Here is a 16,495-nt window from a genome sequence, read left to right on the forward strand (position 1 = left end):
CCTATATGGTTTGGTTGTTTTGTGTATGTGAATAGTCATGACGTTATGTATCTTGATTTTCTTTTTTTATCAGTATAAGTTCCTAAGTTGATTAACAAATAGAATATTGAATTATAGAATTTGTTGTAAAAGTAGTAGTCTTGATCTTATACTAGAATTTCTGTTTTCTTATAGAACAGTTACTTGAGTTCATGCACCAGCTCCCTGCATTTGCAAACATGACTATGTCTGTAAGGAGAGAACTCTGTTCTGTCATGATTTTTGAAGTAGTGGAGCAGGCCGGGGCTGTTATTCTTGAAGATGGGCAGGAGGTAGGTTGGCAAATAACTCATTAATTTCTTTAAGCTTGTATAAATCCAAGATTTTTGAGTTTAAAGTATTTTGAGTGCATACTGACTCAAGGTAGGCTTTTGTTGTTCAGTTTTTTATTTTTTGTTTTTTCGAGGCAGGGTTTTTCTATGCAGTAGCCCTAGCTGTCCTGGAATTCACTCTATAGACCAGGATGGCCTTGAACTCTTAGAGATCTGCCTGCCTCTACTTTCTCGAGTGCTGGAATTAAAGACATGCAACACTACCACCTGTTGGTGGTTAACTCTTGAAGAGAAAGGTTGTTATTTTTGTTGTTGGTTGGGTGTGTGTGGGGAGGAGTCTTGTTTTGTTTTCTTGCTTTACATTTTTTTAACTGTTGGTGTCACATCAATGGACTTGATGCAAAAATTTTTAAAAATTAAATAGTAGAACTCTTTAAAGAAGCCTTTATTGCTTTTCATTTGTACATGTATATGTATGTTGTTATTGTTTTTGAAAATGTTGGTCAAGTATTTATTCACTCCCCACCCTGTTCATTGTCTGTGATAAGAGTTGAAAGAGGGAAGGACAGTGTATTGGTACTGATGCCTCCCTTCTAGGGATGTAACAAGACCATAGTGCAGTGATTCTCAGCCTTCCTAATGCTGCCACCCTTGCAGTTCTCAAGGTAGTGACCGCCCCAACCATGAAATTATTTTCATTGCTACTTTGTAAGTTTGCTACTGTTGTGAACTGTACCAAATAGCTATTTTCTGAGAGGGTCTTAGGCAACCCCTGTGAAAGAGTTGCAGCCCACAAGTTGAGAACCCCTGCTGTAGTGAAACTGGAAAAACTCTACTGTAAGATTGATGCTGAGAAGTGAATTACCAGTGTTTAATACTATAGGTAAATTGTTTTAACAGTCCTGAAAATTCATTTTAATTTGGTTTGAGATTATCATCGTCCCATCTCAGCAGGAAGTAGTTTTGAGAATTCCACGCCCCCTCTCCCTACTATTGATATTATAAGATAGTTTACACCTGTTAGTGTTAGTTTTCAATTATTTTAGAGTTGGGATTGGAAGGAGGTGTTCATATTTGGGTGTTTCTTTCAGATAAGTTTAGGTTTAGATAGAAGTTTGATACATTTTGTTCATGGACACAAGTTAGTTGTCCTTTTTTAGACTAAAAGGGGAATTGTAGAAGGAAGTCTGATGCCGCCATCAGGGTTTGTCTATGTAACAGCTCTGACTGCCTGGAACTAGCTTTCATATACCAGACTGGCCTCGAACTCAGATCCACCTGCCTCTGCCTTCCCTGTCTGTTGTTCTACTTAACTGGTGTCTCTCCTTAGAACATAATAAAAATCTCAAGTTATATCAAAAGATGCTCATTACATATTTGTAATAGAAAGAATTGAGTAGTCCAAAATACCATTTAATAACAAGCTATAGCTTACCAGATGAATACATAACCATGGGATAAAAGATTAGAGCATTCTCAGCAACCCAGCATACTGGACAAGTGATGTTCCACTGAGCTGTGTACTCCACACCTTCACTCTCCTTTTAAATTGCTCAGAATTCTTTGGGGGGAAAGGTCTTCTCCAGTTTTATTTACATGTTTTATTCCTAATGAGTAGGATGAACATCCCCAGGAAGTTGAAGGAGACAGATGAGTATAGTTTTTGCTTTTAAAGATAAAATAGTCCCTAGAGAGAACATAGTTGAAGTATTTGCCACCAAGTGTGAGGACCCAAGTTCAGTCCCCAGAAACTACAACAAAAGCTGGATATGATGGTATGCACCTGTAAATTTAGCACTGAGGAGGTATAGATCTAAAGATCCCTGGGACTCGTCGACCAACCAACTTGGCAAGCTCTAGACTAAAAAGACCCTTTCTAAAAGAATTCAGTATAGATGGTATCTACAGAAAGACAGTCAGGGTTGTCCTCTGACCTCCAAATGAATATGTTCACATATGCTAGCACATATGTGTACCTGCACCCAGACTTACACAAGCAAAAATAAACCAGGGTAGACAGCACTTGAGGTTGACCTCTGTTAGCCACATGTACAGACATGTCTACCTATATGTAAAAATACATACACTCAAAGGCAGAGTGATCTAAATATATTTAAACAGCTTAAAATTATGTACATATGCACAAACAATAAATAAAAGCTGTGTAGACAATAGGATTTTTTTAAGCAGCTTTTCTTTGTCTGGTTGGGCAAGTTGCACACTAATCCCAGCATTAGAGAGGAAGACTAGTAGATTTCTGTGTGTTCAAGGCTAACCTGGTCTATATAATAAGTTCCAGAACAGCCAGGGCTATATACAGACTTTATTTCAAAAAAACAAAAACAAAAATGTATTGTTTCCCAGCTTCCTAATAGATATTTCTGTAGACAGAAGTAGTTATCTCTCAGAACTGATGGTCCTAAATGTTCTTTAAATGGCATTGTAAGTTTAATAAGCGTGGTTATTAAAGAATAAGTGTTCTTTCACAGATACATAGCATATCTTTAGGAATATAACTCTGGGCTGGAGAGATGGCTCAGTGGTTAAGAGCACTTTTTGCTCTTTCAGAAGACCCAGACTCAATTCCCATTACTTACATGGTGGTTCACAACCATCCATAACCCCAGTTCCAAGGGATCCAACAGTCGTACATGTGGTACATATATACCCATACAGGTAAAACATTCATACAACATATAAACTAAATCTTTAAAATTAAAATGTATGTATTATGTATATCATCCTCCAGGCCAGCAAGATGGGTAAAAGGCACTTGCCACCAAGCCTGACCTATATCCCTGGTACTCACAGAGTGGGAGAGAACTAGTTCCCACAATTTGTCCTCTAGCCTCCACACAAACATTGTAGCACACATGTGAGTACACACACACCAAAAATAAATTAAAATATAATAAAATTATATTTCATATAAAATGAAGAATTTTTAATATTAACACAAATTTAGGACATTTTGTTAAATGTGACTTAAAATTCAGGCTTTTTGTAGTTTTTGTAAGTTAATTATTAAAATGATTTATGTTGTATTTGATCTATATTGACCATCTATATTGCCTTTTTACAGCCATTTTAGCAATAAACTGAAGTCTGGGAACATTAAATAACTTGGTGAAAGTCACTGTGTTGCTCAGTGACAGGATCTGGATTAAGAGTCTAAGTATTTGTGCTTCTGATAGATGTCTTAGCAGTTGAGAGCACTGGGTGTTCTTAGAAAGGTTAGGGAATCAGTTCCCAGCATCCAGGGGACAGCTCACAATTGTAAGTACAGTTCCAGGGAGTATGAAGTCCTTATCTGGCCTTGTAGGACACACATGTTGTACACATACATACATGTAAGCAAATACTCATGCACATAAAATAGTTTTTAAAACAAGAATTATGTTCTTAAACATAACAGTATTTTGCCTCAGAAAAATTGACCAATTATGAAAGTCCTTTGTGACTAAAAGAAGAAAGTGAAAGAAACCAGTTGTTTTGTATAGACAAAACACAGGATGTTGATAACTAATTACTGAATAATAGAGCTAGGTCTTCTTTTTCTTTTTTAAATTATATACTTTGCTAAATTGTTGTTCAAAGTTAACTTATGACTGTCTTTTAAAAAAGGATGTAACACCTTTATTTTCCTTTGTAGCTTGACTCATGGTATGTCATTTTAAATGGCACTGTAGAAATTAGTCATCCAGATGGGAAAATTGAAAATCTCTTCATGGGAAATAGTTTTGGAATTGTCCCCACTCTAGATAAGCAGTACATGCATGGAGTTGTCAGGACTAAAGTTGATGATTGTCAGGTAAGCTGATCTCTGCTCAGTGTTTTCTCATCTTTTGACTGAAAATGGCTAAGCTATTTTTCTTTTTCTTCCTGGAAATAAAACAGCTTTAGTTGAGAATTAGAATTTTCCAGTGTCTACAGTTGACAAGAGAATGTAGATTTTATATGTCTCAAATTTTGATAAATTGAGCAAAGTATAAATTTTTAAGAGAATGTTCCAAATGTTGGTTTGTTTGAACATTCAAAGTGTTATTATCCAGTTTAGTATCTTTCTGTTTTCAAAGAAGGAAGGAAATAGGAACTTGTGAGTTGTTTGTTTCTGACTTACTCCTGCTTCGCGTTTTCTTTGTCTGTTTAAGAGAAGTAGATGTTCACTTCTCCTTTTACAGCAGAATTCAGATGATTCCACTTTAGTCTCTCTGCCTTGATTTTGTTTAAGGTTAAACAAATTGAATGAGAAAGAACTGATGCTGCCTTATTTGTTACCTTTGTGCTCTGCCTTGGTGCATAGTGATGTGTTTATGTATTATAGATTCATTAACTGTCCCCATGTTGTTCTTGGACAGTTTGTCTGTATAGCCCAACAAGATTATTGGAGGATTTTAAATCATGTGGAAAAAAATACCCATAAAGTTGAGGAAGAGGGAGAAATTGTCATGGTACATGAGCACCGAGAACTAGACCGAAGTGGAACGAGGAAAGGACACATTGTAATCAAGGTGGGTGATTTTGCTAGGTGGGTGGGTGGGTTAAATTAGAAACAAGGTTGCTTCACATGTCAATCCCAGGTCCCTCTCCCTTAAAAATGTGTAGCCCAGGCTGGCCTCAAACTGGTGATCCTCCTGTCTCTGCCTCCTTCAGAAAATCCTACTGGCTTTTTTTTTTTTTTTTTTTTTTTTTGAGACAGGGTTTCTCTGTAGACAAAGCTGGCCTTGAACTCAGAGATCTGCCTATCTCTACCTCCCAAGTGCTGTGATTAAAGGCATTTGCTACCACTACCAGGCTTGTTTTTACTTCTTATTCTAGCAACTTCATTGAAATCTTTCATCTTGCTTTAAAAATAAAAAGCCTTTAAACCACTTTTTTGAATAATGTAAAATTCTTCACTAACATGTTGATGTATGATTCAGTGGGTGTGTTGAATCTTCTGTCCCTTTTCCAACTGGTCATTACACATTTATGGGATGAAGGATACTTACTGCCACTTAATATCCTAATTGATACAATATTATTTTAGATTATACTAGCCAAATCTTTTAATTCTTAAATGTATAAGCCCTTGATGGTGGGTATTGGTCTTATGAAAAGAAAGCAAGCAGTATTAGAGATAGACAGAAACAGGAAATTTAAAGACTAGCAACAAAGACACAATGCTCTTGCTAACATTGAAATCAGCTGTGGCTTCTCTGAACTTTAAATTGAAACTGTAAGACACAGAAAGAAAAGTTAAGACTGAGTTAGATAAAACTGAAGCTTTAGCATAATTGCAGTCAAAGCAGCAATCTCTGTATTCCCTTCTATGTGTCTTACTCTCCTATATTTTTTGTCATTCCTGTCTGTTTGAAAACCTCTAGATAGAAGGTAGAGCAAGTATAGTTGAAAATACATACATGTTTCTCTTTTTAAGCTAGCCTTATTTACAAAGTATGTTGTTATTGATTGACAGATAGAAGACAACTTAGTAACTTAGAGAGGAAATATGAGTCTGATATATCAGTTCTTCCTTAGGAATTGAATTCTTAGACTGTCTTCCTAGTATAAGCTTTGTATGTAGTAAAGATAAATATAGTGTGTTCTGGATGTAGTCATCCCAACTTTGAGAAGGTAGACGCAAGAGCATCAGGAGTCAAGAAGAAGAAGGAGGATGAGGAGAAGGAAGAAGAAGAAGGAAGACGGGAAAATATATAAATAGAATACTTAAGCTAATGCATATTACTCATCATTTTATCTTTGGCAAAGACTCCATTTTTTGTTTTGTTTTTCTGTGTAGCTTTGGCTGTCCTAGAACTCACTCTGTAGACCAGGCTGTCCTTGAACTCACAGATCTGTCTACCTCTGTCTCCAAGTGCTGAGATTATGGCATACACCACCACACCTAACAAGACCCCTGTTTTATTTTAATAGTTCAAACTTACAGAAAAGTTTTAAGAACTAGAATAGGGAGTTGCTTGGTTTAGTTAAAGGCTCGCCTCACACATGCAAATATAGGAACCTGAGTCTATTCCCCAGAACTCATGTAAAAAGCTGGACACACTGGTTTGCACCTGTAATTGAAGCAGTGGAGAAGCAGACAGATCTCAGTGGCCAGCCAGTCTAGTTGAATTGACAAGCTCCAGATAAGTGACAGACCCTGTCTCAAAACAAGATGGAGAGTAGTTAAGACAGACATCTGAAATTGGCCTTTGGCCTGCACATACCCATATGCACGTGAACAAAAAGAAAAGTTTCAAGAACAATACAGACAACTCTCTGAGTCAGATTCGCCTACTGCATTTGCCCCATTTTCATCCGTCTTTTTTTAAACTGTTTGAGACATTTTACAAATGCAGTGCCTCAACATTTCTAAAAATAAGAGCACACCTACATAAACATCATAGAATTCTCCAAGTATGGAAGTATGCATTGCTAAGTTAATAGAGGCAATCTGAAGTCCCTAGTAGACTCTCATCAGTGGTCCCAGTGATGTTGCATTTTCATTTCTCGCCTGGGTTCTCATCTAAGAACATAGTTGTATTTCATTGTCCTGCCACTTTGGTCCACTTCAGTTGCTTGGTGTTTGTTACTCATATCCCCAGCAGACTTAAAAGAATCCATGTCTTATATCATGTTAAGTTTACCCATATGCTTGCCATAAGGAATTACACTATAATTAATTCTCTTCTCTTTGCATCTTGTTCAGTGTTGACAGACCTTCCTCTAGGGAAGTTAACCTTGATGACCTCATGTTTGGAGTTTTTACTATAAAGTTATTATTTGTGACACTTCATAATTGATGAGTACCTGATGAAGAGATGTTCTGATATGATTATCAGTATACTACCTCTAGTTTGTGTTTAATAACAGCTAGGTACAAACTTCTTATTAGTGTTATTCTAATACTGAGATGCCAGCCAGTGCTCTTCAGACTGATTCTTGCATTCTTTTGAAATTCCCCCATCATTCTTTGTGCTCTTTCTAGTTTTCTGGAAGTTAGGAAGGATTATCGTGAACTTTTTTGCTTCTCCTCTGGAATCAGCCATTTCTCCAGAAAGTTCTTGATCTTTCCAATGGAGGATAGCATTTATAAGCCAGGATCTGGGAATTCACTATATATATTTACAGCTTCTCAAGAGTCAGAACTAGAAATAACAGGTATTTATGTTAATTATCAATGCACTTATACAACTTTGTGTTATGCAGCCATGAGTTTATATGATACAGTTCTAATACTGTCTTACAGAATTCTTCTCGTATTTTACTTCCATTTATATTAATACCTATTCCTAATTATTTGCTGGTTTTAACCAGTCTCTACCATGCCAGTATAACCGTGCCAACCATGGCTTTTGCCTTTTATCCAAGTGGAAAGTATCCAGAGTGGAATACTCTCTCCAAGTATCCCACTATCTTAGTTGCTAGTCTGGACATTTGTGATATATTTCTGCATGATAATGAGCTCTTTTAAAAATTTTGAATATATAGCCCAGACTCTTTAGAGACTTTTATTTAGAGAAACAGGATGATGTTCTCCTTTAAGGTTGACCAGTTGCCACACTGACTTAGCTTGTAAACCCTAAGACCACATATAAATTTCCTACCATGATTAGCCTAAATAATAAACCATTTTTATCTTAGACAGTATTTTTGAAGGTAAGAGAAGATGAATAACCTATAGTCTCTATGCCATAAGTAGGTTATATTAAAGTCTTTTCTTACTCCTGAGTACCTCAAGAGAAGTGATTTATACACCTTATTAGCATTGGGTACCCTTGGAAAACAAATTCTAAGGGAATAGCATTGTCAGTATTAATGTCTGTTTACTATGTACAGATGTTGTGATCAATTAATTATTTGTATGGTTGCAGCAAATTGATGTTTGCACTTAAGGACCACAGTTAGATTTTTAAAATTTATATTATGTAGTGCACCACATGTGTGGCATGACTACAAATGTCATAAAAGGGCATTGGATCCACTGGAACTGGAGTTAGAGATGGTTGTGAGCTACCATGTGGGTGCTAGGAACCAAACCCAAGTCTTACTTAAGAGCAGCAAGTGTTCTTAACCACTGAACTGTTTTCTCCATCTCCCACAGTTGCATTTTATATCCAACTTAATATTTGTTTTCTTTTTATGTTCTGTTTACTTGCTTTTGAAAAGATAGCAGACAGAGCAGAGTTGCAAAGGTAGTACAATTGATAAGTGCTTATCTTGCAAACCTGAGAACCTAAGTTTAATCCACAGAACCCACTTTTATAAAGCCAAGCATAGAAGGTTGGAGAGATGGCTCAGCTGGTAAAATGTTTGCTGTGCAAGCACAAGGATCTTATTTCAGGTCTCTTTAAAAAAGACTGGTATGAGGGGTGGTGGTAGTGGTGCATGCCTTTAAACCCAGTGCTTGGGGGACAGAGGCAGGCGGGTCTCTGAGTTCGAAGCCAACCTGGTATACAGCGTGAGTTCCAGGACAGCCAAGGCTACACGGAGAAACCCTGTCTCGGGATAGGAGGGGAGGAAAAAGAGGACTTGGTGTAATTCTGAGCACCTGTAATTCTTGCATTGGGGAGGCAAAGACAAGGGTTCCTGTGGCTTGCTAGCCAGCTAATCCAACCACTTGGTAAGCTCCAGATTTAGTGAAAGACTGTCTCAAAAAAGATATGGTTTGAGGAAGATGTCATCCTCTGACCTACACCTCACACACATGCACACCTCACCCTGCCCATCCCACAAAAAGCCAGGCATGATGGCATATGCTTGTAAGACTTACTGGCCAACTAGCCTTGGAACATCCCAGGCTAGTGAAACTCTGTCTTAAAAAAAATAAAACTATAGCGCTTGAGGAAAAATACTCAAGGTTGTCCTCTAGCCTCCACATGACACAAACACACACCAATAAATAAATTTAGAAAAAACTGCAGTCTCAATAAAAATTTTTAACATTGGTTCAGAAACTCAATAGGAAATGTTTATTAATGTATTTTATATATACACATGTATACACAAGCCTTTAAAATGCTGAATGTACAAACAGTAAGGGATTTAGTCATTTCACACACAAGCAGGAAGACTAGAAGAGTAAATACCTGTATATTATTCCTGTAGCCTGGGACAGAAGAAAATTTGAGATGGATTAAATGTGGAAGAAAGATTACTTGCTCACTTTCTTCTTCCTCTTTTTGTTATTGTTTATTTGTTTTTCAAGACAGGGTTTCTCTGTATACCCCTGGCTATTCTAGAACTCACTCTGTAGACCAGGCTGGCCTCAAAATCACAAAATTAGATCCACCTGCCTCTGCCTCCTGAGTTTTGGGATTAAAGGTGTGCACTACCACTGCCTGGCTAACGTACTTCTTTCTGTTTCCTTTGCTTTGGACAGTCATTATATGCCCTATTGTAGCAGAAGTACCAGTAACAGCCCATACAAGGGATAAGTCAGTAAATTTCCTAGGCTTTTCGGGGGTGAAGTGCCAGTGGAAACAAGCACAGCTGAGCAGATGTTGCTGGGGGCTTGCCCCTCTACCATATCTCAGATCTAATCCTCTGGCTGTTTCTGAATTATGATCTGAAGACTACAGTCTCCCAGCAGTAGGCTTTAAAGGAGAATAATGGGAGATAACTTGACTCCTGGAGTTTTGTTTTGTCTTAATCTTGTATTTCATTGGATTTTTAGGCAACACCTGAGCGTCTCATCATGCATTTGATAGAAGAACATTCTATTGTGGACCCAACATATATAGAAGATTTCCTATTAACTTATAGGACATTTCTTGAAAGTCCTTTGGATGTTGGGATCAAGCTTTTGGAATGGTTTAAGATGGACAGCTTAAGGGATAAGGTTGGTTTATAAATATAAAAGGCATGGACTTAACTTTAACCTTTAAATTTTATTAAACACTTTTGCACTTTATAGATCATAAGAGTTTTGTTTTTGTTTTTATGGGGAAAAAAGTTTACCTAAATAGCTTAGTGAATTAGTGTAGACATATGTCTGGTTGTTTTCTCAGTGCCTTGAAAATACATACAAACTAGGAATCAGAAACTGAAGTAAGACTGTAAGGGCTAGCTGTAAACTCAGGAACCATGGTAGTAGTGTAGGGTTTTACCCAAAAATTAGGCAGTTTGTGTAGATAGATAAAGCATGAAGCTGGTTAGTGGATTTTGAGGAATAACAACCCGGAGACCTGAGTTCAAACCCCAGAGCATACATACAGGTGAAAGGAGAGAACCAGCTCCACAAAGTTGTCCTTTCACCTTAATACACACCATGGAATATGTATCCCACACATGTGTCATGAACATATACAGTAATAAATAAAAATGTTTTAAGAAGTAAAACTTTAATGCTCTTACACTAATTGAGTTTGGGTTTGGCAATAGTTATGCAGATGTGACACCCATGGCACAAGCAAGAAAAGAAAAAACAAACAGAACTTTCAATATTAAAACCTTTTTTCTATATCAAACAGTACTATCAAGAAGCACAGGGCTGGAGAAATGGCTCAATGGTTAAGAGCCCTGGCTGCTCTTCCAGAGGATCTGGGTTCAACTCCCAGCACCCACGTGGCAGCTCACAACTGTAACTCCTGTTCCAGGGGACCCGACACCTCATATAGACATACATGAAGGCAAAACACCAATGTATATAAAATAAAAATAGATAATTAAAAAAATAGATGCCTATACTAAAACACACACACACGCACACACACAGGATAGGACCTTGGGAGATGGTCCAGGGATTAAAACACTTTGCTGGGCAAAGGTTGGGACAGGAGTGTGTATCACCAGACCCCATGTGAATTTCAGGTGGGCATGGCATCCAGCTTACAGTTCCAGCCTCAGAAAGTGGAAATGAGGCTCCCCAGTGCAAGCTAGCTTGCAAGACAAGCGTATCAGCAAGCTCTGGGTTTGACTGAGAGTTTCTGATTTAATGAATAAGATAGAAAAGTGGTGGAGGATGATTCCCAACAATAACCTCAGACCTGTTTATGAATATGAAAATGGAATAAGCAGAAAATGCATAAAACAACAAAAAGATTTGCAAATCATAGATTTGATAAGGCTCTACTAACCAGAATACATAAAAAATTCTTAGAACTGAGGAGCTGAAAGATGAGCAACATGATTGAAAAATGAACAAATGACAACAAGAAACTGAAGCAAATTTATACATGGCCAAGAAGCATATGTTCACCATTATTGCACATATGGAAGTCCACTCAAAACCAAATGAAGTGTACCACTTTTCACCCACATGTCTTAATTTTTTTTACTTAACCTGTTGGACAAAATAACTCACCACTTTGAAAATTTGGCAACATTTAGTGAAGTTTTAGATTTATTTTTCTTAAAAATTTTGCTCAAGTGCATGCTTAATTGTAGAAACACTTTTAATGATGTGTTCTGATTGAAACGAGTGCCTGCACTTACAACAGACAGGGACTTGTATTTAAGACACTATGTGAAATACACATCCCAGTTTGTTTTTTCTTTCAAAACCAAAGGAAACGTGCGTTGATATTAAATCATGCCTCTTTTGTGTAAATTGAAGCTCAAGAGTGGCCGACCAGACAGAAGGAATGCGTCACATAACCATATGCTTTCTCCTATTCCACAGGTGACCCGGATTGTGCTCTTATGGGTAAATAATCATTTTAATGATTTTGAAGGTGATCCTGCTATGACTCGATTTCTAGAAGAATTTGAAAAAAATCTGGAAGATACAGTAAGAATTTTTCTTTTCATAATTCAGGGGTCTCCCTCAGCAAAACAGCAACTCAGAACAATTTCCCTCTTCTCCCAGATCTGTTTTAGGATGAGAATTCCTACCAAAATAAAAGGCCATGTAACTTTCATACTCATTTCTGTTTTAGAGCTAGCCTCTGCTTAGAGCTGTGTATTAGAACAGATTGCCTGAGCTTTATACCTTAGATCTTAATAAAAAATGGTTGTCTCCAGTTTTTATAGCTTATATGAGGACTATAATGAGGTAAGGAATATAACAATCTGAAGACAAACTGGCACAGAGAAAATATACAAGAGCATAGTTCCCAGAGTAGATTAAGTTGAACACAGAAGGAATAAAGTGACAGCTCTGGTCCCTTCCTTACCCCTGTAGACTTTCCTGCAGCATATCTTCCCTGTGCAAAATGAGGAAACATGAGCAGAGATAAGGGAACTTCACTAATAGACCATTGAGGCACACCAACATCATTTAACTCTTGCAGTACCAGTGTGTAGTTATTTAAGAGACAGTGGAAGGAAAGATTGAGTCATCCCCAACAAATAATCAAGTATTTATTAAAATCTCCCACTAAAAGGTATTATGTACAAATGTAAAATTTGATTCCTGCCCTGAAAGAAAGAGAAAATATTGGGAGCTATTAGAGCCATATCAAGTTCACAAACCTGTTAAATTGCCTGTTTGAGAATAATTGAATATTAAAATAGGAATAGAACTTAAAACTAGAATATTATTGAGTTTACAAAAGAGTTAAATATTTTCTGAATATGTCCGAGTATTAGACAATATTCAGAAAGGAAGCCACTCCATTTCAGCCAGGAGGTATACAAGATAGTACAGTAATAATTTAGAAGATTCAGGAGTAACCTTTCATTATCTAAAAGTCTTTTTAAAACCCTGTAGAATTTTTCAAAGCCTGTAGGAATAGGTATTAAATGTACATTTTAATCTTTTCTGCTTCATAGAAAATGAATGGTCACCTCAGGTTATTGAATATTGCCTGTGCTGCAAAAGCTAAGTGGAGGCAAGTTGTGCTACAGAAGGCATCCCGTGAGTCACCCCTGCACTTCAGCCTTAATGGAGGCAGTGAGAAAGGATTTGGTGTCTTTGTTGAAGGAGTAGAACCTGGTAGCAAAGCTGCTGATGCAGGACTGAAACGTGGTGATCAGGTAGGTAAATAATCCCACACTTTAAATAAGAACTTTTGTAAGTAGTAAATCTGTTACTTTTGTATCTTTTCTTTGGGGGAGGGGAGAGGAGAATGTATGTGCTAGAAGACAGAAAATTTTCAGTGTTGTTCTTCAGGAACTGCCTACTTTTTTTTCCAATTGAGCTATTTCTCCAGCCCTAGTGTTAAATAGGGTTTATTTTCAAAATATGTATCATATATTCATTACTTTTGATGGAGAATTTTGTAATAGCATGGTTGAAAACCATGTGTTCTACAGGGCTCAGTCAGTATAAACTCCATTGAGTGACCCTTCCTATTTTCCAAGGATTAGGAAATTTTTCCTTTGCAACTTCAGAATATTCCAGAAAGACGTTCATGAATTAGCACCTTACAAGTTTGATGGAATAGATGCTTCATATTACTTTCAAATGTAAGTGGCTAAAGATTAAGTGATGACATCAAATTGATTAATGCTTATATGATACCACAGCTACATTTATAAGCAGAATCAACTAAGTGAGGGACCAGGAAAAACGGAGACATGGGAGGAATTAGATAGGGATTTACTCTTCTTTGGTTTGTTGTTGTCATTTTTGGTTTTTAGACAGGGTCTCACTGTGTAGCCCTGGCTAGCCCTAAACTCAGTATGTAGTAGAACAGCCTGGCCTTGAACTCACAGAAATATTTTGCCACCTAGTTCTGGAATTAAAGGCATATGCTATTATACCTGATTGGTTTATTCTTTTTAGTTATTAAGTTGCTATTGTGTAGCCTAATTCAAAATGTGATATAATGCATCCTATGCATAAAATGTAATTCATAGGCTTATATCATACTGATTGTATTAATGACATCCTCAACAGAAAAGTCAGGAATCTGTTGGGATTTTTTTGTTGTTGTTGTCTTTATTTTATAGATGACTCTTGTGTACACCAGAGTTGTTTTCTTGATGATCTTCAGTTCACGTACAATATGACCATCATTTGGCAATGTGTAAAAATAGACGTGCACATACACTTTTGGTGTTGTTGTCATTGTTGTTTGGTTTGTTGACAATGTATCTAGGGATTGAACCCAGGGCCTCACACATGATAGGTGAGCACTGTATTCTACTACACTACATTTCTAGCCCCTAAAAAATAACTTTTGGGTATCAAAACCTAGGGGTTATTGCTGGTACATAGTTAATAGAGGCCACTAAACAACCTACAATGACCAGATTGTCAGAAACTGGGGAAGATGGGGAGGTGTAGGGTAGGAGGAGGGGAAATGGTGGGCCAGGCATGGTGATGTACACCTTTAATCCCAGCACTCAGAAGCCAAAGAGAGGCGGATCTCTGGGTTCCAGGCCAGTGAGACTCTGTCTCAAAAAAGAAAGAAAAAAGAAAGGAAGAAAGAAAAAATAGTAGTATAATCCTTTGATTTCCTTAAGGGAGTTTTTTGTTTGGTTGTTTTGTTTTTTAATTGTCCCACTCCTCAGTCTACTCATTAAAAATATCTTAACAGCCAGTGTCTTAGAATTAATAGATTTATTATGCTGGGCAATGGTGGGGCACACCTTTACTCCTAGCACTCAAGAAGCAGAGACAGGTGGATTTCTGTGAGTTTGAGGCCAGCCTGGTCTACAGAGTAAGTTCCAGGACAGGCTCCAAAGAAACAGAAAAGCCTGTTGTCCAGTCTATATATATGGTTTTTCAAGTATTTTATCATAAAACATTTAAAGATATCATTCCTCACAGTAGATGGGAGAACAGTGAAATCCAAAATTTATATTCCTAACAATGAAATTTATCATGGTTTTGCATCTTGCATCCATTCTTCCATGATCCATTTTGTCTAGATCATACTTGTTGTTACTGTTTTTACAGACATAAGTCTGTATAGATCTGAAGATGTTTTTGTTCAGTGTGGCTTAAAGCTCTGTGGTAACAGTGATTTATTTCTTAAGAACACTAAAGTTGCAAAAAAATATCACCTATGTTGTTGCTTAATAAAGTCAAAACCAGCCTTTATTTTTCTTTTCTACTATTAATTCCTACACATAAACACCTTTATTCTCTGTTCTTGTGATTCAAAGTTGTCACTGAGAATTGTTCAAATATGAATCTCCTTAGTGCCATGGCATTTTGATATGTAGATATAGGTCATATTTTTGTTTTGTTGTTTTTTGGTTTTTGAGACTGAGTCTCGGGATGTAGTCCTGGCTGACCTGGAACTCACTCTGTAGACCATGCTGGCTCAAGCTCAGAAATCTGCCTGTTTCTGCTCCCAAGTGCTGGGATTAAAGATGTGCACCATCATTCTGGGCCTGATGTATCATTTTAAAATTCTGAATTTTGCTTTGTTTGATTTTTCTTTTCCTAATATTTTGTTTTGTGTCCTCTTTACCTTTGAGAGTTTTTATGTCACATGTGATAGAGGATTTGGAAATTATACAGTATAGGAAAAGAATAGTAGTCCAGTTTCTAAAAATAATAAACATTGCTCATATATGGTGTGATTATTCAAGTTCAATTTTGGTTTTTCTAATATTAGACTTTTGAGGTAATAGGTGATACTAATACTATTTCTTAATTTGTATTTTAAAAATATTTTCAAGATAATGGAAGTCAATGGACAAAACTTTGAAAATATTACATTTGGTAAAGCTCTTGAAATTTTGAGGAATAATACTCATCTTGCACTTACTGTGAAGACCAACATTTTTGGTAAGTTTTGTTATAAAAGCTACTAAGGTTAAGGTTTGTTTTATTTTGTATAAATAGAAAAGTAAGGGGGCTGGATAAATGATTCAGAGGTTAAGAGCATTGTCTGCTCTTCCAAGGGTCCTGAGTTCAATCCCCAGCTACTACATGGTGGCTCACAACCATCTATAATGAAATTTTTTGCCCTCTTCTAGCATGTAGACATACATGCAGACAGGATACTATATGTATAATAAATAAATATTTTTTAAAAAAGAAAAATCATTTCGGTCAGGTAGATGATAGTAAAATATAAACTTTTTGTATAAGATTATCTATTCAGCTTCTCTTGTGTACTATATAGTGCAGAATGCAATAATAAAACTTGAATGACTCAAATAAAAAGCTTAAAAGTCATAAGCAGGTTCTTTTCCACTCTGAATATACAAAGCCAGCTTTCTGCAATGAGTCAAATGCCAGAGTAATTGTTTCATCAGATAAATTCAGTGAAGCATTTGAAATCTATGAGTAAGATTTCTAAACAGCATGTCCTTATTTTCTTTGTAAAATTGTTTATAACAGCTGTACAGTGTTCTTC

At 36.7% G+C, this 16,495-nt stretch overlaps 1 protein-coding gene across 19 annotated transcripts in view; it reads left to right on the forward strand.

Moving 5' to 3' along the window:
* Rapgef6 (Rap guanine nucleotide exchange factor 6) overlaps nucleotides 1-16,495 on the forward strand; it is a 177,889-nt gene that overhangs the window by 106,168 nt on the left and 55,226 nt on the right. For all 19 annotated transcript variants that reach the window (XM_013111593.3, XM_013111579.3, XM_013111580.3 and 16 more), the window contains 7 exons: nucleotides 175-311; nucleotides 3,964-4,122; nucleotides 4,670-4,822; nucleotides 9,970-10,134; nucleotides 11,917-12,024; nucleotides 13,008-13,211; nucleotides 15,813-15,921. In XM_013111593.3, coding sequence (XP_012967047.2) covers nucleotides 175-311; nucleotides 3,964-4,122; nucleotides 4,670-4,822; nucleotides 9,970-10,134; nucleotides 11,917-12,024; nucleotides 13,008-13,211; nucleotides 15,813-15,921 — 1,035 coding nt within the window. The remainder of the gene's footprint in view (nucleotides 1-174; nucleotides 312-3,963; nucleotides 4,123-4,669; nucleotides 4,823-9,969; nucleotides 10,135-11,916; nucleotides 12,025-13,007; nucleotides 13,212-15,812; nucleotides 15,922-16,495) is intronic.

This window comes from Mesocricetus auratus, unplaced genomic scaffold (genome assembly GCF_017639785.1).
Source record: "Mesocricetus auratus isolate SY011 unplaced genomic scaffold, BCM_Maur_2.0 Super-Scaffold_100007, whole genome shotgun sequence".
In the NCBI taxonomy this organism is placed as follows: Eukaryota; Metazoa; Chordata; class Mammalia; order Rodentia; family Cricetidae; genus Mesocricetus; species Mesocricetus auratus.